The sequence below is a fragment of the Podarcis gaigeae genome (assembly GCF_964106915.1).
Source record: "Podarcis gaigeae genome assembly, chromosome: 17".
Classification (NCBI taxonomy): Eukaryota; Metazoa; Chordata; class Lepidosauria; order Squamata; family Lacertidae; genus Podarcis; species Podarcis gaigeae.
The window spans coordinates 36,678,743-36,701,338 of NC_139694.1; the positions used below are offsets into that span (position 1 = coordinate 36,678,743).

At 47.6% G+C, this 22,596-nt stretch overlaps 1 protein-coding gene across 3 annotated transcripts in view; it reads left to right on the plus strand.

Annotated features, from left to right (window-relative positions):
• The window catches only part of KCND1 (potassium voltage-gated channel subfamily D member 1), a 71,266-nt gene that overhangs the window by 42,998 nt on the left and 5,672 nt on the right, over positions 1-22,596 (plus strand). For all 3 annotated transcript variants that reach the window (XM_083719007.1, XM_083719006.1, XM_083719005.1), the window contains 4 exons: positions 13,512-13,674; positions 13,800-13,883; positions 15,629-15,724; positions 17,030-17,277. In XM_083719007.1, the coding sequence (XP_083575133.1) occupies positions 13,512-13,674; positions 13,800-13,883; positions 15,629-15,724; positions 17,030-17,277 (591 nt within the window). The remainder of the gene's footprint in view (positions 1-13,511; positions 13,675-13,799; positions 13,884-15,628; positions 15,725-17,029; positions 17,278-22,596) is intronic.

Here is a 22,596-nt window from a genome sequence, read left to right on the forward strand (position 1 = left end):
TTCACGATCCGTCCTTCCAGTGAGCACTCAGGGCTGATTTCCTTCAGAATGGATAGGTTTGATCTTCTTGCAGTCCATGGGACGCTCAAGAGTCTCCTCCAACACCATGATTCAAAAGCATCCATTCTTCGGCGATCAGCCTTCTTTATGGTCTGGCTAGGGTACTTTATGGTTCTTTATAGTACTACTAGGGTGGGCCTAGTAGTAGTAGTAATAGTAATATGTCCCACACATCTGGCTGGGTTTCCCCAGCCACTCTGGGCTGCTTGCAGCATATAAAAAAACATAATAAAACATCAAACATTAAAAACTTCCCAGTACAGGGCTGTCTTCAGATGTCTTCTAAAAGTTATGTAGTCAGACAGAGTCAGGTCAAGTCTTTTTAAGTAGACATCAGAACCATGGACAGCTTAATGCTGGTGGTCAACAAGAGGTTTACAGACTGTCTCAAGGCAAATCTAAAAAAATGTAGTATACACACTGACAACTGGCAAACACTGGCCTGCGAGCGCTCCAGTTGGAGAACAGCCTTTACCAAAGGCCTCATGGACTTTGAAGACACTCAAACGCAGGACGCAAGAGAGAAACGTGCTAAGAGGAAGGCACGCTTGGCAAACCCACACCGTGATCAACTCCCGCCCGGAAACCAATGTCCCCACTGTGGAAGGATGTGTGGATCCAGAACTGGCCTCCACAGTCACTTACGGACTCACTGTTAAAACCGTGTTTATGGAAGACAATCTTACTCGGCTACGAGGGATCGCCAAAGAAAAAGAAGAAGTATGACAGCTCCCAGCAGTCCTTGCTGCTCTGACCTCTCCCCTTTTGCTGCAGTTACAGAGGGATATCATCTTCATGGTGAGCTGGAGGCATAGGACAAGTGTGCTGGTCCAGGGGGGAGGAGGTTACCGTGGGGCGAGGTCCAGGACCTGAGTTGAGGGTCGGCAGACAGTCCTCCTCGGGCGAAGCAGGGTCCACAAAGGGAAGCCGGGCAAGGACAGGAACTCTGGGGGAAACAGGACTGGATGCTGGCCGAAACAGCTCATCAACGACGTTGCTCCCGCAACCTGGGACCGGGCTGACTGGCCTTTATCTTCTCTGAGGCCAGGGGCGGCCCCGGCCCCCAGGAGACCTGCCTCTCCTGTCCTTAAGGCGAGCACTCCTCCTGGGAGAAACCAGTTCCCTTCACCTCTCTGCCCTGAGCCTCTGCAATTCAGGAGAGGCTGAAGGGTTACTGGGCCCAGAGGGAGACACCTGTAGGCACTGAGTCCTCAACCACCTCTGGAGCCAGAGTGGATTCACCTGGTGCCTGCTCCTGAGGATCTGGCACAGGTGCAGGCGCTTCAGAATCAAGGCCCTGCCCCAGTTCAGCCGGCCCTGGAGGCGGGGACTCCTGTGCAGGCTGGGATTCCTCCGGTTCAGCCTCAGAATCGGATTCCCAGGCCATCACAACAAGGCATCTACTATAGGTGGCCTGGCCTGGTTCCCCCTGGAGGATCTGGCTGTGTTTTTTCAGAGGTCCTTTGCCTCATTTTGTATATGTTTACCTTCTGCAAAGTCGGGGAAGGTGAAGGTGCTGTTGGCAATTCATCTTCTGAGTTTGAGAAACGATGGTCAGGCCACATCCTTCAGCAGAGAGGGCAGATACCAAAGGTTTCTCCTCAGGTGGTGCAACCTGTGCGCCGCTTTCCTTTGAGTCTTCCTCAAGATATTGCGACCCCTGCAGTCAGGGGCCATGACAAAGGGATTGTGCCACTTCAGACTGTGGACAGAAGATTTAATTTATTTATTTTTAATGTTCTTTTGTGTAAATGTTCCCTCGTTGCAAGAAGTGAGGTTACAGGGAACCAGGTTGAGGGCCTTCTCGGTAGTGGCACCTGCCCTCTGGAACGCCCTCCCAGCAGATGTCAAGGCAATAAACAACTATTTTACTATTAAAAAACAACTGAAGGCGGCCCTGTTTAGGGAAGTTTTTAATATCTGACGCTGTATTGTTTTTAATATTCGGTTGGAAGCCACCCAGAGTGGCTGGGGAAACCCAGCCAGATGGGCAAAGTATATATATAAAAAAATTATTATTATTATTATTATTATTATTATTATTATTATTTATTTATTTATTTATTTATTTATTTATTAAAACAACAACAACAACTCCCTGCGAATAGGAGGTGGGAACCTTTAGCATACTGGAGAGTAAATATTAGTAGGGCAGTAACCAAATGAGGTTGCCAACTCCTGCACAGAGGTTCATTGTGGTGTGGAACGGTTCAGTATTTTCATGCAGGACTCGGAGGAAGGAGCACAGAAGAGCCTTATCAAACGCCCAGCCGTAGCAAAGCTGGCACTGATTGCACTGCATTACATTTTGGAGGTCAGGATTAGAATCCAGAATGAGTTTGGGTGGATTGACGAGTCAGCCTTGTCATCAAGAAGATGAAATTCAGGGCGAGATTAATATAAAGTGCTGTGTGGAAACCAAAGCCAAAAGACGTGCTGAAAAAGAACGAGACGTGTTGAAAACGGAATTGACAGTGGGAATGAGGGATCTGCACTGCTTGGTAGAAGGCCGAACTCTCAAACCCAGACAGCTACTGTGGTGTTGTGGTTAAACTACAGACTTTGACGAAGAGACCTGGGTGCAAATTCCCCCTCAGACATCAGTTTCACTGAGAGACTTGAGTTCTGTCATTATCTGTCAGCCCAACCTCCTTGACAGAGTTATTGTGAGGATAAAATTGAGAGGAAGAACTATGCATGCTAGCCGCTTGGCAGAAGGGCGAGCTATGAATATGATTGTGTGGTGTGATAGCCTTATTCCTAATCCTCTTTTGAAGTTGCCAGCTATCAGGGACTAATAGCTGTGATGGTTATATTCTATCTCCACTGTCGGAGGCTGCATATGTCTGAATGACAGTTGCTGGGAGTCACAAGTGGTTAGAATGCTGCTGCTCCCATGCTGTACTTTAATAATAATAATAATAGTAGTAATAATAATAATAATAATAATAATAATAATAATAATAATAATATGCTTCCCACAGATATCTGGTTGGCCACTGTGGGAACAGGGTAAGGCAAAGATAAAGGATCCCTGGACCCCTCTATGGGGTGTGGTGATCATCTTGCTTTCAGGCCGAGGGAGCCAGCGTTTGTCCACAGACAGCTTTCTGGGTCATGTGACCAGCAGGACTAAACCGCACAATGGGACACCATGATGGAAGCCAGAGTGCACAGAAATGCCTTTACCTTCCCACCACAGTGGTACCTATTTATCTACTTGCACTAGTGTGCTTTTGAACTGCTAGGTTGGCAGGAGCTGGGACAGAGCAATGGGAGCTCACCCCGTCACGGGGATTTGAACTGCCAGCCTTCCGATCAGCAAACGTAAGGAGCTCAGTGGTTTAGACCACAGCGCCACCCGCTTCCCTTGTGGGAACAAGATGCTGTGCTCGGTAGGTTTTTGGTCTGAACCAGCAGGGCTCTTCTTATGTTCTTAGGATGAATGAATTGATAAAAACCGCAAATGTTACTAAGTATGAGAACATTGTGTGGTGAGGGAAATGTATTTTGCAGGTGTTAACTGGCATATTTCTCCATTGTTATTTTATTTATGTATTTATTTATGTCATTTAAGTCCTGCCTTTCCTCCAAGAGCAGCACACAATTCTGACACACATTTTATCCTCACAGGAACCCTGTGAGGTAGGTGCGTCTGAGAAACAATGACTGACCCAGGGATTTTTTCCCCTGCTGGTATTGTGGTCTGTGCTTTGTTAACCTCTAGGTTAGATTGCTGCAGCGAGTCATATGTGGGGCTGCCTTTGAAGACTGTGTGGGAACTGCAGGTGGTGCAGAATTTGGAGGCCGGATTGCTGACTGGGGCAAGGCGATCTGAACATATAACACCAATTCTGGCGCAACTGCACCAGCTACCAGTTAGTTTCCAGGTTCCATTTGAAGTGCTTTTGGTTTTGACCAATATTTGTTCATGCAGCTCAGGGCTGCAGCACCTTAAGAGCTGCAACTTTCCATATGAACCTAGCCAGACACTGTGTTCCTCATCAGAGCCCTTCTCCATCTGCATCCTGCTAGAGAAGTGCAGAGGGTGGCAAAACAGGAACGGGCTCCTCAGTGGTGGCCCCGCTTTTGTGGAATGCTGTACCCAGAGTTGTATGCCTGGTGCCATCATTGTTTGCTATTAGACACCAGGCCAAAAAATTCTGTTTACCTAGGCCTTGAATTGTTAATTAGAAGTGTCATGAGTTGTGCCTTTCTACTGCTCATCTGTTAGTGGGGTGGGTAGGATATGTCTTTGTAGAAATATTCTTGGTTTTGTGTGGGGGGTAGTTTCTGTGTTTTATTATTGTTTTACACTGAGTTTTAGTGTCTTTTGTCCTGAAAGTTGCTTTGGGACATACTTCTATATGTGAAAAGTGATGAATAAATGTAATAAATAAATACATACAGTGGTACCTCGGGTTACATACGCTTCAGGTTACAGACTCTGCTAACCCAGAAATAGTACCTTGGGTTAAGAACTTTGCTTCAGGATGAGAACAGAAATCGTGCTCCGGCGGCGCAGCGGTAGCAGGAGGCCCCATTAGCTAAAGTGGTGCTTCAGGTTAAGAACAGTTTCAGGTTAAGAACGGACCTCCAAAGCGAATTAAGTACATACATAGCCAGATGTACCACTGTATTAGCCAAATTAGGGAGCAAATGACTTGGTTGTAGGACCTCGTGGATTCAAAGGTGATATAAGCACGCATCTGATGTAATTAAATGTAATTAAGTATTTTGATTGGTAATCTGCCTTAGCACGAGAGGATCGGAACAAGTATTAATTACTGTAAGCTGCTTTGTGTCATCTATGTGCATTGTAAGGGTGGGGTAAAAATTCCTAAACAAATAAACAGCAGCGTGACATAATTATAAACGACATAGATGGGCCACAACCCACGTAACCATAATCATAACTAATTGATAGCAACAGGAACAAACTTGTCTGACTGGCTTCAATGGGACATAGGTGGAGGTCTTGTAAACAGCAGATGAGGTAGGCAACCTGTGTCTGGTCTGTGATGCTTCAGACCAAAGGCTGGCTCTCATGCGGTGATGTAGCATGGGGGGTGCCGGGGGGCTGTTGCCCTGGCAACGGCGACTGGAGAGCATGGAGGGTGCTTTTCACCCTGTGCACCCACACCTAGCGCACAAGCAGCTGCTTGTCGGGGGCGAGGGCTGAGCAAGCACGCTCTGCCGCTCCATGTGTGTCTGTACACACCCACCCCAGGCGCTGGCAGACTGCGTTATGCCCCTGCTCTCATGTAGTCAAATGCCGCTATGCACACACAATGCCAGTACCAGAAAACTTGAAGTCAGGGCGAAAGTTTCTAGCTAAGTCTTTGTCAAGAGCTAGATAAGAAGAAGGGCAGAGAAGAAGAAGAAGAAGAAGAAGAAGAAGAAGAAGAAGAAGAAGAAGAAGAAGAAGAAGAAGAAGAAGAAGAAGAATAGTAGTAGTAGTAGTAGTAGTAGTAGTAGTAGTAGTAGTAGTTTGGATTTGATATCCCGCTTTATCACTACCCGAAGGAGTCTCAAAGAAGCTAACATTCTCCTTTCCCTTCCTACCCCACAACAAACACCCTGTGAGGTGAGTGGGGCTGAGAGACTTCAAAGAAGTGTGACTGGCCCAAGGTCACCCAGCAGCTGCATGTGGAGGAGCGTGTCCATTAAACTTCAGCCACTTGGTTTTCGCCTACCTCGTAGCAAATCGTCACAACTTTCTGGATATTGGCGGTTAGGCATTGGAATAGTTCTGTAGATGGAAAGAGGGGAGTTAGCGCCATCACCTGCCCCGCATTTTGAAGGGTAGTCCGTTAAAGATTCCGGGGTGTGTGGCCCTGTCCGAAGCCTAGGAAGGTTAGGGCCTAGGGCATACCCCCTATCGGTGACCCTGGGGAGTGCCTAGCAGGACTCCCCCTACTGGTGGTTAACGCTTCCCGGACTTCTAGCAGACGGGCTAGTGTCAGATATACCGGTAGTCGGTTAGGTCCAATGCCTAAGCCAATACCGCTCATCACCTGTAACCAATAAATTTGTGGCCTTTTTTAACCCATTAGCCTTAATAATTGTCTCATGTGTCATTATTTCTACCTGTGGGGGTCGGGAACTTGCCACGCAATAGGCTTATAGTGGCACCTGAAGAACACGACCATTTCCACAAGTGCCCCTATCTCAGCTTTTAGATTCCTTCCTTAAGACCCATCTTTTTCTGAATATCCTTTGCCTAAAGCTCCCAGTCAAAGCAGCAAGGATAGGAGCTGCGCAGTCAGAGGAGTTGGTGTAGTGGTTGGAGCAGCTGCACAGCTCTTTACCTCAACACATCTCCACAATGTTCCCCCATCTGTATACGCTGGGGAAAACCAGGTCTGTATCAGCTGAGCGCATGCTAGATTTCAGGTTAGCGTCTTGTGCTGTGGTGTGAGCCCAATTGAAAGAAAGATGTAAATGAACCAAAGATCAGAGGAAAGCCACGGAGATGTTAAAGGATTTAGAAAGCAGCACTCATGGGAGAAGGATGAAAGAAACAGTCCTTGTTTAGCAATGAGGCAAGGAGGCAAAGAGCACGAACGCCTCTAATTGTTTTCCAGTGCACAGAAAGGCATAAAGAGGCAAGATTTAGGTCTGCGTCATAGATGACCAGGGGCAGCTGCCAGGGGCTGCACTCTCTTGTGGGGTAGTGGGGAGAGAGTATAAAAACCACAAAAGGGTGCTGGGTTTGGTTTTTCTGATCAGCACAGGGCTTTTTGTGAGCCAGAACTTTCAGGGGTGTTACCCTTGAATTTGTTTTCAAGGCTTAAACCTAGAGCAGGGGTCCCCCGACCCGCGGGACTCGTTTATCCGGCCCGCAGTGACCCCCGCCACCTGCTCTTACTGGTGCTGGGCTGCGCGGCTGCCCACTTCCGGGTCAGAGGACCACCGGAAATAGCTTGTGTGCATGTGCAAGCATGCACATGCGCAAGCATTATTTCTGGTGCACATCCGAGTCGGACAAACTACTTCCAGTGCTCCTCCAGCCTGGAGGTGCGCTGGAAATAGCATGTGTGCACACATATGGGCACTCCCCTACCCTCCGGCCCACCACACGATGGGCGCTGGAGACACTGGCCCGAGGCGTGGTAAGTTTGCTGACCCCTGACCTAGATCATGCCAACTAATTATATCAACCATTTTGGGCCCTGCAATTGGCAAGTGAGGCCCTGTTGGTGCTGCTGCTGCTGCCAAGAACTGCCCGGTTGGCATCAGTTCGCGACAGGGCCTTCTTGGTTGCAGCCCCTTGTTTGTGAAATACTTTCCCTGGTGAGGTGCCTCTGTCTCCCTTGTTATTAACGTGCATGAAGAATTTTTAAACATACCTGTTCACCTTGGCGTTGGATGGATGAAAGATACTGTTTGCAGTAACCTTGGAATTATTGTCTGTGAGGGTGTGTGGTGGTTTCAGAATGGTTTCAGATATTCTTAACGGGTTTTTTTTTTTTTTTTTTTAAAATAAGAATCAGATGTTCTTAATTGCTTTAAAGTGTTTTAAATACATTATCTAATTTATTTTTAATTGTATTGTTTTATTGCTTTGATGTTTGATCCTGGGCTCCTTTGGGAAGAAGGGTGGGATAAATATTTTATACACAGAGACAACAGTGATTCTGACCGTGTGCAGAATATCTTTTCCTTCCTATCAAGATGAAGGGAGAATGCAGCTCTTGGGGGCAACATTATGTAATGAAATGATTGGGTACTATTGTGGCTGCCACTGACCTCAGTTCCTGGCCATACATTTAAAGTATGCACCATACATTTAAAGTCTTGTGGGTTGTACTCCATGTGGTGCTGAGGAGAATATTCCCTCGGTGCAGTATTTTCTCTTTCTACAATGAAGCATTATCCCCCTCTCTTTCCCCAAATCACCCCCTAAGTCTGATATGTGTGTCGCCCCCCCCAATCCTTCCAGAGCAGATTTGGGGATAGCATAGGGCACATACCTGGCAGAGGAGAAGGGGGAAATCCTGTTAGCCTTGTTGCTAATCCTTGCAGTAGTTGTGCAAATATTTAGTTGAATAAAGGTAAAGGTAAAGGTACCCCTGCCCGTATGGGCCAGTCGTGTCCGACTCTAGGGTTGTACACCCATCTCACTTAAGAGGCCAGGGGCCAGCACTGTCCGGAGACACTTCCGGGTCACGTGGCCAGCGTGACGAAGCTGCTCTGGCGAGCCAGCACCAGCGCAGCACACGGAAACGCCATTTACCTTCCCACTATAAAGCGGTACCTATTTATCTACTTGCACTTAGGGGTGCTTTCAAACTGCTAGGTGGGCAGGAACTGGGACCAAAAGACAGCTGCTCACCCCGCCGCAGGGATTCGAACCACCGACCATACAATTGGCAAGTCCTAGGCACTGAGGTTTTACCCACAGCGCCACCCGCGTCCCTATTTAGTTGAATACCACCCTATTATTCCCCTTTAATAGTCATGGCTCCCCCGTCAAAGAATCTTGGGTATTGTTGCTTGTTAAGGGTAGTGAAACTTGTTAGGAGACCCCTATTCAGGCGCTACAACAGGGGTCAGCAACCTTTTTCAGCCAGGGGCCGGTCCACTGTCCCTCAGACCATATGGGGGACCGGACCATGGCACGGGGGGAGAACGAATTCCTATGCCCCATAAATAACCCAGAGATGCATTTTAAATAAAAGGACACATTCTACTCATATAAAAACATGCTGATTCCCGGACCATCCGTGGGCCGGATTGAGAAGGCAATTGGGCCACATCCGGCCCCCGGGCCTTAGGTTGCCTATCCCTGGGCTACAACTTCCAGAGTGCTTTAATGATCAATCCCTCTTCCCAGGAAACTCTGGGAGCAGCAGCTCTGTGAGGCCTCCTGCAACTCTCAGCCCCCTTAACAAACTACAGTTCCCAGGATTCTTTGAGGGGGAAGCCATGACTGTTAAAGTGTTTTAATAGTGCTTTAAATGTGTTGTGCAAATGGGGCCCTGGAAACTGTCCTTTCCTATGATAATACGGTGCCTGTTTGTTCAAGGACAATATGATAAGGAACCACGCCGAGAGTCAGCTGAGACTTGCTGTGGCCAGGGACTGTCAATTAAATGCTGCTTAAACTTATTTTGCACTCATACACCGGCACTAGAGTATACCAGATACAAGCACTGCAGCAAGCCTGTGTCTCAGGTGGCGCTTTCTCTTTGAAAATACTCCCTAATGGTAATGGAATATGAAGAAATAGCTAGATTAACGGGGGAAATTCGACAACAGGGCGATGAAACATTTAAAAAAGAATGGGGAAAATTTATGTCATATATAGGAAGGATAAGGTGAAAGAGTGAAACCAGTAGAACTGAAATAAACCTCATAATGTGAAATGCAAAGAAAATTTCTGGATAAGTAAAAAGTAAAATGTACAAGGTGATCAATGTAACCAATGGTAGTTGTAAATGAATATAGACAGACAATAAGAACTGTATATACCGGAGGATTTATTTGACTATAGGCACTCTATGGACAAATACAAAAGCAGAACAATAATATATGAAACGAATGAAGACAATGCGAAAAAGTTAGATGTGATATAAAAGGCCAGAAAAGGGAAGGAGGGATGTCAGCTCTGGGGAGCAGGTATAAATGTGAAATGTAATACAATATGTGCATGTGGAGTGTGCAAATGAAAACCAGTAAAGAATATTATGGGAGGGGGGGAATACTCCCTAATGGGAGTCAGAAAAAGATTGGGTCACCAGTTGGGAGCACTTTGATGCGGCAAGGCACAAATAGAAGAGTCCAGATACGCTTGTGTACGCTTTTCAGTGGACATTAGCTGTGATACATAGCAAAATGGAACCTCCGTATTCAGTGGTAGTCTATCTGTGAAGTACCAGTGCTCAGAAAAAAGAGGCACATGGCTGGCTGCAAACAGAATACTGGGCGAGATCGATGCACCACTGATCTAATCTATCAAGTCAGTATTTATTATGGAGACACATCATGCTCCGTGTAATGTGTGTATATTTTGTACTTTGTACTTAAGTACAGAGCACTTTGTAAGAAAAGGTAATTAAATCCAGGCTGTAAAAAAGAAATTCAGGGGTGAAAACAACCCATACCCCGCCTCCTCCCCGCCGGAAGGAATGTCTGTGTGCATTTGTACAAATTCCTGAAATAACTTGGAGAACAAGACTGGATTGGATGAGCTCTCTAGCATTCATTCATTCATCCCAGAAGCCTGCTGCGTCTTAATATTCAATTACCTGCTTCCCCTACTCCCTCGCCCAGTATTGCTCCCATTAATGATCTCCCAAGGGCCCGTCCATCAGAGAAAACCGAGGACTTATTAAGGCTGTAATTCTCAGAACCTGCTGTTTTCTGACAGAGCTGTAGATCCCTGGCCCATAACTCAACTACTTGGTTCGTGGAGCGTTGCTCCAAGCTGTATACTGGTGGGGTGACAATCTTCTGGAAGTTGTCAAAGGGAAGGAGAATCAGCCACTGTGGGCACAAGCTTACTATGCCCAGGGAATCTGTGGCTGCAGCCCTCCCTCTTATGAAGCCATGCACCCAAAGAATCATAGAATTGTAGCGTTGGAAGGGACCCCAAAGGCCATCTAGTCCAACCCCCAGAAATGCAGGAATCTCAATTAAAGCATCCATGACAGGTGGCCATCCCACCTACCTTAGAAACCTCCAAGGAAGGGGAGCTTGCCATCTTCCAAGGGAAGAACATTTAGAGGTCTCTCTCTGCAATGTTCAGGACACGGGTGGCACTGTGGGTTAAACCACAGAGCCTAGGACTTGCCAATCAGAGGGTCGGTGGTTCGAATCCCTGTGACAGGGTGAGCTCCCATTGCTCGGTCCCTGCTCCTGCCAACCTAGCAGTTCGAAAGCACGTCAAAGTGCAAGTAGATAAATAGGTACCGCTCCGGCGGAAAGGTAAACAGCGTTTTCATGTGCTACTCCGGTTCACCAGAAGCGGCTTAGTCATGACCCGGAAGCTGTACACCGGCTCCCTTGGCCAATAAAGCGAGATGAGCGCAGCAACCCCAGAGTCGGTCACGGCTGGATCTAATGGTCAGGGGTCCCTTTACATTTACCTTTACCTCTGCAATGTTCAGGTAGGTGATGGGTATTTTTAGAACAAGGGGTGGGGAGCCTTTGGCCACCCACATGTTGATGGACTACAGTTCCCATGATCACTGACCATACTGGCAGGGACTGATGGGAGTTGGAGTCCAACAGTATTTGGTCACCCGTTGCATACTCCTGTTTTGGGGTCATTCACAAGCTGTGGGAGGTAGGGGCACAGGGAGAGGCAAAACCTTTTCCTGGTGCTTGCAAAACAGCAATTATTATTCTTATGCTTTGAAATTCGTTTGACGTGTTTCAAAACTTTCCCAGGGACCAAGAGTCTTATCCCAGCACAGCAGGGAGTAAACTCTCTTTGGGCTGATGTACCAGACTAGGACAAATGCAGGCCCTTTGCCCTTGAGAATGAACATTTTCAAAATGAGTTGGGCAATCTTCAAATAAAAATTAATTGCTATTTTCAAGCGCTATGCTCAGGCTTTGACTCTTCCTTTGTTTTGCAGGGGGAGTTGGGTGAGGGAACTCATAGAATTAGTAAAAATAATATCTTTATCAGGACCAAGCAATGTTCACAATGCAGTATGTGACCTTTTGAGTTGCATAGAGTTCCTTCTCAGGCTGGAAATCGATAAAATTTAACTTGAAACCTTACAAACTTGCATTTTGAACGCAGCCTGGTCCTAATCATTTTACTGCCTGTGTGAATTTTGTTCTTATGAGCCTATGCAGTTATCTGATTTTTGATCTTCTTCAGAGAACTTTTCCTCCAAATTTCTCTTAGGCATTGAATTAGACTGCTGACTGATTCAGGCAGGCATGCTTTATAGGTTGAGACCCTATTCTTATTTGAGATTGTAGTTACCCAAAGGTGGGTGCGCAAGGAACTCACTTTCCTTTCCTGCGTAGATGGAGATGCTGAGATAAGCTTTCTCAATTCATATGCCCTTCAGCAAACTAGTGTTGCCAACTGACAATAATCTTCTCCTGGTCTGCTCTTGGGCCTTGTAACACAGTGCAATGTGCAGAAATGAGGAAGTTTCACAGCACACAGATGAGCATGACCACATTGTCACCTATTAATGTTTGCACAACAAGCTTCTGTTTAAAGTTCAGCTAGAGTGGCTGGTGGGAAAGCCTAGAAAAGGCTTGTAGGTCATCTTGTTCAGACCTTGTACCCTAATGCAAGGTCTGTGGCTGGCTGTGTACTCTTTGCGGTTTATAACAAATTTAAAATTCGGTGCTAAAGCAATACCAATTTTGTGACCTGAAAAACCAGATTCTGTGACCTGAATAAATTCTACAAATGCAATTTGCAAATGCATGCTTTGCATAATTTATGCTGTTCTCACTCGCCTTTGAGAGAGATGCGGAGCAATGCAGCGCTCTCCCAAGTACGGGAAACCCTGCCTGGTCCTCTTCCAGTTTCTATAATTTAACCAGGCTTCGCTCACATGGTTTCAAGCTTGTTTGAGGAAGAAGAAGCTCAGTGCTATGCTCAGTAAAATTCCATTCTTATGCAACCTTTATGCAAGACGTAAAATAAGGACCATGTGGGAGGGGTGCAACAATGGAGGGACAAATGTGTCAGTTTCAGTTTCAGTTTCTCAGTTTCCAAGGCTTTAAGCTCAGTTCTACAAATTTCTTCATCTTTGTGAAATTTGTTTTATGTAAAATAAAAGAATAATAATAATCCTCATGAAAACCCACCAGCATTTTTGTGTGCCTTTTCTCCAATATTCACATTTTTGCATGCATTTTTGTCTTATAGACATATTTTGTTGAGAAATTTCTCTGGATGTAATGCATTTTTAACGTTATTTGCACCGGTACATGTATATTTCATGCGCTCTTCTCCCGAATATACAGTATTCACGTTATGTGATTGAAGAACTGCATTGCAAAATTCAGTGATGTGCAAACTCTGAAGGAGTGGTGCATTTCTGTTTGCAAATCAGCTCTACTTTGCTGGATTTCAAACTGCTGCTAAACATATAGGAGGCAGCTCAGTGTGTGTGTGTTGGGGGGTTGAGAAACTTGGCATCCCTACCAGAATTACACACACACACACAAACGTTGCCACTCTTCATTATCACAGCCTAATCATTGTATAACTTGCTAAAAGCAGCATCAAGAATATGCCCCAAGATAATCAACAGCCAGCAAACAGGAAAAAGCTAACTCTAACCTCCTTCCTTTTCCCTCTTGAGTTGCCAGCCAATCCCTCCACAACCCACACGCAGTATCGTCCTAGGAAGGTGTGCAGCTCCATGTGCTGCAGGAGGAAAGGGGGTTAGTCATGTGCATGTGCGACGGGACAAGGTCAAGCAAGACCCCAAGAGCTTCACTATCTACCGTCTCCCTTCCAGCTACGGTGATATGGTCCCGAGCACCATTGCAGGGAAGATCTTCGGTTCCATCTGCTCTCTGAGTGGGGTGCTGGTCATCGCCCTCCCTGTACCTGTCATCGTCTCCAACTTCAGCCGCATCTACCACCAGAACCAGCGGGCAGATAAGCGGCGAGCTCAACAGGTAGCTGTGCGGCCAGGCGGAAGAGAGAAGTCGGACGGGCGAGGGGAGGAGGGGGGGAGGGAGGGAGGGGAGGGCCACACCTGCCTCTCATTCCATACACAGTCCTCCATCTCTCCCCCTTGCAGAAGGTTCGCCTGGCCCGGATCCGCCTCGCCAAGAGCGGCACCACCAACGCTTTCCTTCAGTACAAGCAGAACGGGGGCCTCGAGGTATGGACCACGCAGTTGCACGCTCAACATTAGTTTTCTCGGCTGCTTTGGGCTTTTCTTGGAAAGGAAAGCAGGACCTACAAATAGAGGTGGCTCCATTAGGCACTGGCCCACCAACCGGAAGTCTGCCCTCAGCCAACCCCTACCTGCTTTCTTGCTCACATCAAGACTGCATTGGCCTCCTCCTCAGCCTTAGTTGCCCTTAGAGAGCTCAGCAGGGAGATGGGGGGGGGCAGAGCTAGAGTTGGTTGGCCACAGGCTCTGCCTAGAAGTCCTAGCCGAGTCCTAGCCACAATGCCCTAGTTTTCTCTGCGCAGGGGAATTTCTTTTAAATGTGAAAACAGTCAAACTTGCATCACCCAGCTATAGCCCGAAGTACTTGTGTCCCAAGTGATTTTTCTGAATGTGCTGATTGGCTCTAATGTGGGCATGTATGCACATGCGCCTATACCCAAAGTTTGCCCCGATGCATAGGCACTTGTCAGCTATGAGAGTCAGTGTGGTGTGGTTACGAGCAGTGGACTCGTAATCTGGTGAACCGGGTTCGCTTCCCCACTCCTCCACATACAGCTGCTGGGTGACCTTGGGCCAGTCACACGTCTTTGAAGTCTCTCAGCCTCACTCACCTCACAGAGTGTTCATTGTGGGGGAGGAAGGGACAGATTGTTAGCCACTTTGAGACTCCTTAAAAATGTAAAGGGACCTCTGACTGTTAGGTCCAGTCGCGGACGACTCTCGGGTTGCAGCACTCATCTCGCTTTATTGGCCGAGGGAGCCGGCGTACAGCTTCCGGGTCATGTGGCCAGCATGACTAAGCCGCTTCTGGCGAACCAGAGCAGCGCACGGAAACACCGTTTACCTTCCTGCTAGAGCGGTACCTATTTATCTACTTGCACTTTGACGTGCTTTTGAACTGCTAGGTTGGCAGGAGCAGGGACCGAGCAACAGGAGTTCACCCCGTCGCTGGGATTCGAACCACCGACCTTCTGATCAGCAAGCCCTAGGCTCTGTGGTTTAACCCATGGAGCCACCCATGTCCCACTTGAGACTCCTTAGGGTAGTGATGAAACAGGATATCAAATCCAAACTCCTCCTCCTCCACCACCTGTATGTTGGTATTCAAGCCATAGCTTCCCTCAGGACAGATCTGTTGAAATGTATTGACATGACTCTGATTTCAATAGGTCTGCTCTAAGCAGCACCCTCCTGGATCATGCCCAAGGCCCACCTGGTCCAGCATCACAGTGGGGAATCAGATGCCAGTGGAAAGCACACCAGCAGGACCTGAGTGCGCCAGCGCTCTCCTCATTTACGATACCCAGGATGTCGTATTCGGAAGCATCCTTCCTCTGACATTGGAGGCGGAATATAGTCAACACGGCTAGTAGCTACTGATAGCCCTCTCCTTCATGAATTTGTCTAATTCTTTTAAAGTCAGCAAGGCTGGTGGAACCTCCCTGCCTCTTGCAGGAGCGAATTTCATCGCTTAACTATGCGCTATGCTTTACTCAGTATTTTACTTTGTTGGATAGCACCCAGTGCTGCCAATTGTTGAAATCAAATGTGTATGTATGTATTTATCCTATTTATTTGCATACATATATATTCCTGCCTTTATGTTCCTGGGCAAACACCCATCCAGGCATTGAGCCACACCTGCTTCACTTCAGGAAGGTGGCGGTGGCCTTATGCGCCTTCAGGCGGTCTGCTTCAATTAATTGGTGCTCCTCTCTTTTCCTCTACAGGACAGAGACCCTGATGCTCACGTCTTGGCTGTGCGTAACCGATCAGCCTTTGAAATGCAACACCATCATTTGTTGCACTGCCTGGAGAAAACTACCGTGAGTAGCAGGAGAGGAAAGGGGTTTGGACAACACAAGTGGAAGAAGCTAGACTTAGTCACTGTGAGGAGCTTGTTGGACAGCCAGTGGAACCTGATTTCGATCCAGTATTGCCTAGATCTGATGCAAAGGAACCAGTGACCCTCCAAATGTTGTTGGACTCCAACCCCCCTCAACCTCCCCCTCCCCCGCAGTCCAGCATGCCTTAGTAATAATAATAATAATAATAATAATAATAATAATAATAATAATAATAATAATTTATTATTTATACCCCGCCCATCTGGCTGGGTTTCCCCAGCCACTCTGGGCGGCTTCTGACAAAACACTAAAATATAATAACCTATTAAACGTTAAAAGCTTCCCTAAACAGGGCTGCCTTCAGATGTCTTCTAAAAGTTTGGTAGTTATTTTTCTCTTTGACATCTGGTGGGAGGGCGTTCCACAGGGCGGGTGCCACTACCGAGAAGGCCCTCTCCCTGGTTCCCTGTAACTTGGCTTCTTGCAGTGAGGTAACCGCCAGAAGGCCCTCGGGAGATGGACCCAGGTGTCCGGGCTGGACGATGGGGTGGAGACGCTCCTTCAGGTATACTGGGTCGTTTAGGGCTTTAGAGGTCAGCACCAACACTTTGAATTGTGCTCGGAAACGTACTGGGAGCCAGTGTAGGTCTTTCAATACCGGTGTTATATGGTCTCAGCGGCTGCTCCCAGTCACCAGTCTAGCTGCCGCATTCTGGGTTATGGATGGGTTATGGATGACAGGAGTTGTGGTTCAATATGTCTGGGGGGCCACAAGTTCTCCATCTCTGTCAAGGTTTTTTGGGGGTTGTTGTTGTTTTTTTAAAAAAATGATCATCTTATTGAGTATCCTTTACAACTCCAACATTCTACACACGAATTCTGTACCGATTAAAAAACCAACCAGATTCTGCAATCCGAATAAGTTATACAAATGGCTGTTCTGCGTCATCTTTTCTCCTCGGAACAAGGATTACTTGTTCCGATCCTTGTTCACCGAACACCCTTCAGGCAGTGGGTTTCCCTACATGGCTTCAAGTGCATCTCTGCAGCCATAAGAAAATCAGCTGAGACTCTTGGGATGATGAATTCTGCCTCTGACTCGAAGTTCCTTGTTTGCGTAATGCCACGTAGCAGACCCACAGAATAGGCACAGTCGCGACGGCGCCCTTATCTATGTAGTGACGCAAGCAGGAACGTACATGAAGTGGGGCCCAGCTGTAAGAGTGAATGCCCGCACACCAACCTCCTGACATTGTTTCTCTCTCCCTCCCCCCCCCCCCACAGAGTCACGAGTTTACGGATGAGCACTCCTACAGCGAGTTTTGCCTGACGGAACCCCTGGGCTACCGCACCAGCCGCAGCACCTCCCTCTCCTCCCAGCAAGGCGGCAAAGGGGGCCTAAGCACCTCGTGCTGCCCCCGTCGGACCAAGCGCCGCACCACCCGCCTAACCAACTCCACCATGTCAGTGAGCCGCACCAGCGCTCAGGAGCTCGATACGCTAAACAGCCAGAAAAGTGCTGCCCCCCAGAGGTAAGTGTAATGTTTGCATGCCGTCACACCTTGCCGTGGGAATGAGAGATCGGCTCTGAGCTCGTCCACACTTCTGCTTGTGCTGTGCCTAGATATCATGGGTTCGGATGGTTTCCCCCTTTCACCTCTCATTTCCCAGGGCAAATCCACTCTTTAGTGCTCAATTGGAGCAAATGTCACTCTGGATAAAACTCGAATTGCCATTTGTTCCAATTGAGCATTAAAGAGCAGTTTTCCCAGGGTGTGGGGGGCAAGCAGCAGGACAATAATAAGTGTGAATAAGCTCTATGTTACATTTGAATAGTTCCTTTCCCACATGCAAGATTGAGCTTTGGCCCTGTAGCTTAACTGCAGGGGGATATTTTATAGGAGATTAAGGCGTCCCATAAAAGGAGGCTGTGTATCTACTACAATCTGGTCTTTAGCAAAGGTAAGTTAAGATATCCTAGAAACATTGCAAGTTGGATAAATTTAAGACACTTATTTTTCTTTTCCTTTTTGCATATGGGTCCAGACAGCTTTCCCCTGCCCCATCAAATGTCATGGTGGTATACAAACTTTTAAGTTTTGCCAGTCAGGAACCAATTCCTCACTTCCTACATCAAACAGGCCACTGACCTCAGAGGAGGGAGCTGCATCAATTCAAGTGAAGAGTCCTTCTGGGCTTGAGGATTGGGAACAGGAGATTGTTAATGCATGAAAACAGAAAATAATAATAATAATAATAATAATAATAATAATAATAATAATAATAATAATAATTCATTCATTCATTCATTCATTCACTCATTCCCTGCCCATCTCTCTGGGTGGCTTCCAACTGAATATTAAAAACAATACAGCGTCAGACATTAGAAACTTCCCTAAACAGGACTGCCTTCAGTTGTTTATTGCCTTGACATCTGCTGGGGGGGGGGGTGTTCCACAGGGCAGGCGCCACTACCAAGAAGGCCCTCTGCCTGTTTTCCTGTAACCTCACTTCTCGCAGTGAGGGAACCGCCAGAAGGCCCTTGGAGCTGAACCTCAGTGTCCGGGCTGCATGATGGGGGTGGAGAAGGAGAGACCACTGGTTCAGAGGGGGCAAAACTCTGACTCTGGTCCATCTGTCAAATGCTGGCTAATTTTTAGTGGGTCACCCTGCCTGATAGGTCAGCATACCCAGGGAATCTAGAAGAGGAAGAGATGAAGATGCAATTTCTGTTTCCCCACACAGCATGTCATGAGCTCTCACTGGCACCAACAGAGGGTGCTGTCTTGATGAGCCTGCGTAGTTTGAAGCCACCAGTTCCCACAGCATCCGCACTGGCTGCGTCCAGGTCCAGGCTGCTAGTGAGCCTGCAGAGACCAGGGAGCTGTCGATATAATGTCTGTTGGTCCATTAACTGCGAAGGAAGCAAGGCAACTGTCCTGCCATTCTCCTGCCACCCACAGCACCCAGTAGCCAGCCCCAGGAGGAATCCAGTAGGCGCCAGGGCGGTGAACAACATAAAACACAGAAATATACAGTGAACCAATAATATTAACAACAATATGAGGCAGAAGCTGAAAACACATAGCAGACTAAGTGGCAATACAAAAATTTTGTGTTTTTACCTGTCCTGTGACTTCAGGTGGTCCTCATGCCCACGACTCACTGACTGGCTTTTGTGGCTTTCAGGGCAAAGATCTCAACCTTATAACTCTTATTTCCTTTTGTGGGAAGCCTGCCTCATAATTCCCCTCCAGAAAGAGATAGAGAAAGCGCTGGGCCTGCTCTGTTCTGGCATTCCCTGTCCCCTAAAAGCCCTGCCTTTGCAGCTTCCAATAGATTCCCAAGCCTTCGTTGCCTCAACATTTGGGGCCCCTCTTAATTTCTTCTTTAAAACCCCATCCTCTGTGTGATGGGACCCAGCATCAAGTCCTAACTAACACTAGGCTGAAATTCTCTTTCCACCACCCTCCCCATTTTTGCAAGATTTTGTGCCCCCAAGAAAGCGATGGTAAGGGAGGTTCAAGATTGTTTTACATTGGGGGGGGCAGTTGGCTTTCCTTAGACGAGATGCTCAAAGGTTTGTTTCCCCTTGTTTTATAAGTAAAAAAAAGAAGGCTGATTGCCAGCCATAGCAGTGGCAAGGCACACCACAGCCTACTGACTGTATTTCCTTAGGCAAATTGTCCCTGGGAATGCAGCTACGAATGAGCATGAGGCCGAGGCTGCAGAGGCAAAGGGCCATAGCTCAGGATAAGAACATGCATTTTGCATTCCAAAGGTCCAGGGTTCAAACCCTGATATTTCCAGGCAGGGCTGGAAATGACTCCTGCCTCAACCCCAGAGACCTGCTGCCAGTCAGTTGTAGACAATACTGGGCTAGATGGACCAATGGTGTGGCTCAGTTGAAGACAACATGGGATGTTCCTTTGTTCTGTAAAGGGTAAAGGGACCCCTGACCATTAGGTCCAGTCGTGACCAACTCTGGGGTTGCGGCGCTCATCTCGCTTTATTGGCCAAGGGAGCCGGCGTACAGCTTCCGGGTCATGTGGCCAGCATGACTAAGCCGCTTCTGGCGAACCAGAGCAGTGCACAGAAACGCGGTTTACCTTCCCGCCAGAGCAGTACCTATTCATCTACTTGCACTTTGACGTGCTTTTGAACTGCTAGGTTGGCAGGAGCAGGGACCGAGCAACGGGAGCTCACCCCGTTGAGGGGATTCGAACCGCCGACCTTCTGATTGGCAAGTCCTAGGCTCTGTGCTTTAACCCACAGCACCACCCGCGTCCCTCCTTTGTTCTAGAGCTTTGTTATTGCCCTGTGCAGCAGCAAGGCTTCTTTTTAAAGTTTAAAAAGGGGTGGAGTAGAAACATATCCTGGGCCATTTCATCTAACATAAGGTACATGTAGCCTCTTATGAAATATCTGCTGTGTTTCTGGAGGGGATGTTTCTTTTGTCACACTCCCTCCACAAATTGCTTGAAAACAATATATGCAAGCAGTTCCGTAATTGCTTATCTAGCTAATAAGATCTTGCAGCATTTGTTTAACTGCAGAACTGAACTAGTGGCACTTACAGGGCGACCGCACTGAAATTATAACCAGCTCAACTGTGCGGTGAGAGTATTCCTAGGCTTTCTTCTTCTTCTTGATAGAAATTTACTAACAAAACCTGCAGCAGCTCTGCAGCAGCAGGACTGGTGATTTCAGAGTAAATGAAAATAACATACAGTGGCCCAGGAAAAGTCACCAGCAATACGTAATGGTAGTGCTGCAAGACTCAGGTGTGCGAGCAAAGGGATGTTATGTTACATAAGAAGTGTTTCATCTTTCATCTCTGAAATGTTGGTAAATATGACTTCCTCATGCAAGGGTCACGGGCGGCGACCCTTTAGGGACGCGGGTGGCGCTGTGGGTAAAACCTCAGCGCCTAGGACTTGCCGATCGCATGGTCGGCGGTTCGAATCCCCAAGGCGGGGTGCGCTCCTGTGCGCTCCCGTCGTTCGGTCCCAGCGCCTGCCAACCTAGCAGTTCGAAAACACCTTCGGGTGCAAGTAGATAAATAGGGACCGCTTACCAGTGGGAAGATAAACGGTGTTCCGTGTGCTGCGCTGGCTCACCAGATGCAGCTTGTCACGCTGGCCATGTGACCCGGAAGTGTCTGCGGACAGTGCTGGCTCCCGGCCTATAGAATGAGATGAGCGCACAACCCTAGAGTCTGGCAAGACTGGCCCGCACGGGCAGGGGTACCTTTACCTTTACCTTTACATGCAATCTTTTCCTACCGTTGCTGGAGAACCGTATCCTCTACTTGTGGGTTTTCTCTGCTAAATGGAACCCAGCCTGGATGGTTCCTGGAAGGACTATCCTGACAGATTCCCTAGTAAACTAGGAGGTTTCCCCCCCTTCCCCTTCAGCAGGGATGGGGGAGCCTGCAGCCCTCCAGATGTTATTGGACTCCCTTCAGTGATTAGGGATGAAGGAAGTCCAGGAACAGAAGCATGTAAAGAGGAGGGTGACCAAGATGATCAAGGTTTTTAGAAACCAAGCCTTATGAGGAACAGTTGAGGGAGTTGGGTATATTTAGCTAGGAAAAGAGGAGACTGAGAGGAAGTAAAGGTAAAGGTACCCCTGATTGTTAGGTCCAGTTGCGGACGACTCTGGGGTTGCAGTGCTCATCTCGCTCTATAGGCCGAGGGAGCTGGCGTTTGTCTGCAGACAGTTTTTCCGGGTCATGTGGCCAGCATGACTAAGCCACTTCTGGCAAACCAGAGCAGCGCATGGAAACACCAACAGGAGACCTGTCAGGGAGTCTTGAGCTTTGATTCCTGCATTTCAGGGAGTTCGACTGGATGACCCTTTAGGTTCCTTACAACCTTACAGTTCTATGATTCTATGAACCCTTATATATGTTTGGGTGCTTGCAGCTGCACAGCCCAATTCTGGGCATGTTTACTAGGAAGTAAGCCCCACTGGGTATCCAGGACTGAAACCACTGAACAAGGGAACTTATTTCTGAGTAGATGTATAGGATCACACTGCTAGCATCATGTATAGGGCGCTTCCAGATGACCTGTTTATTTGAGTGTATCAAAGCAAGTACAGTGGTACCTCGGGTTACAAACGCTTCAGGTTACAAATGTTTCAGGTTACAGACTCCGCTAACCTGAAAGTAGTATCTCGGGTTAAGAACTTTACCTCAGGATGAGAACAGAAATCGCGCAGCGGAAGCCCCATTAGCTAAAGTGGTACCTCAGGTTAAGAACAGTTTCAGGTTAAGAACGGACCTCTGGAACGAATTAAGTTCTTAACCAGAGGTACCACTGTATTATCCTACACCAGGGGTCAGCAAACTTTTTCAGCAGAGGGCTGGTCCACTATCCCTCAGACCTTGTGGGGGGCCGGACTGTATTTTGAACAAAAATAATGAACTAATTCCTATGCCCCACAAATAACTCAAAGATGCATTTCACATAAAAGCACACATTCTACTCATGTGAAAACACCAGGCAGGCCCCACAAATAACCCAGAGATGCATTTCAAATAAAAAGACACATTCTGCTCATGTGAAAACACCAGGCAGGCCCCACAAATAACCCAGAGATGCATTTTAAATAAAAGGACATGTTCTACTCATGTAAAAGCACACTGATTCCTGGACCATGTGCGGGCCGGATTGAAAAGGCGATTGGGCCGGATCCGGCCCGTGGGCCTTAGGTTGCCTACCCATGTCCTACACTTTCCAGTGCATTCTCTCCTTTCTTCTTCCTTATCACAAAGCGTCTGATCTTCTGGGAAAGCAGGCTTGTCGTGTAAGAGTCCCTATCAAGTTTAATGGTGCAACCTGAAT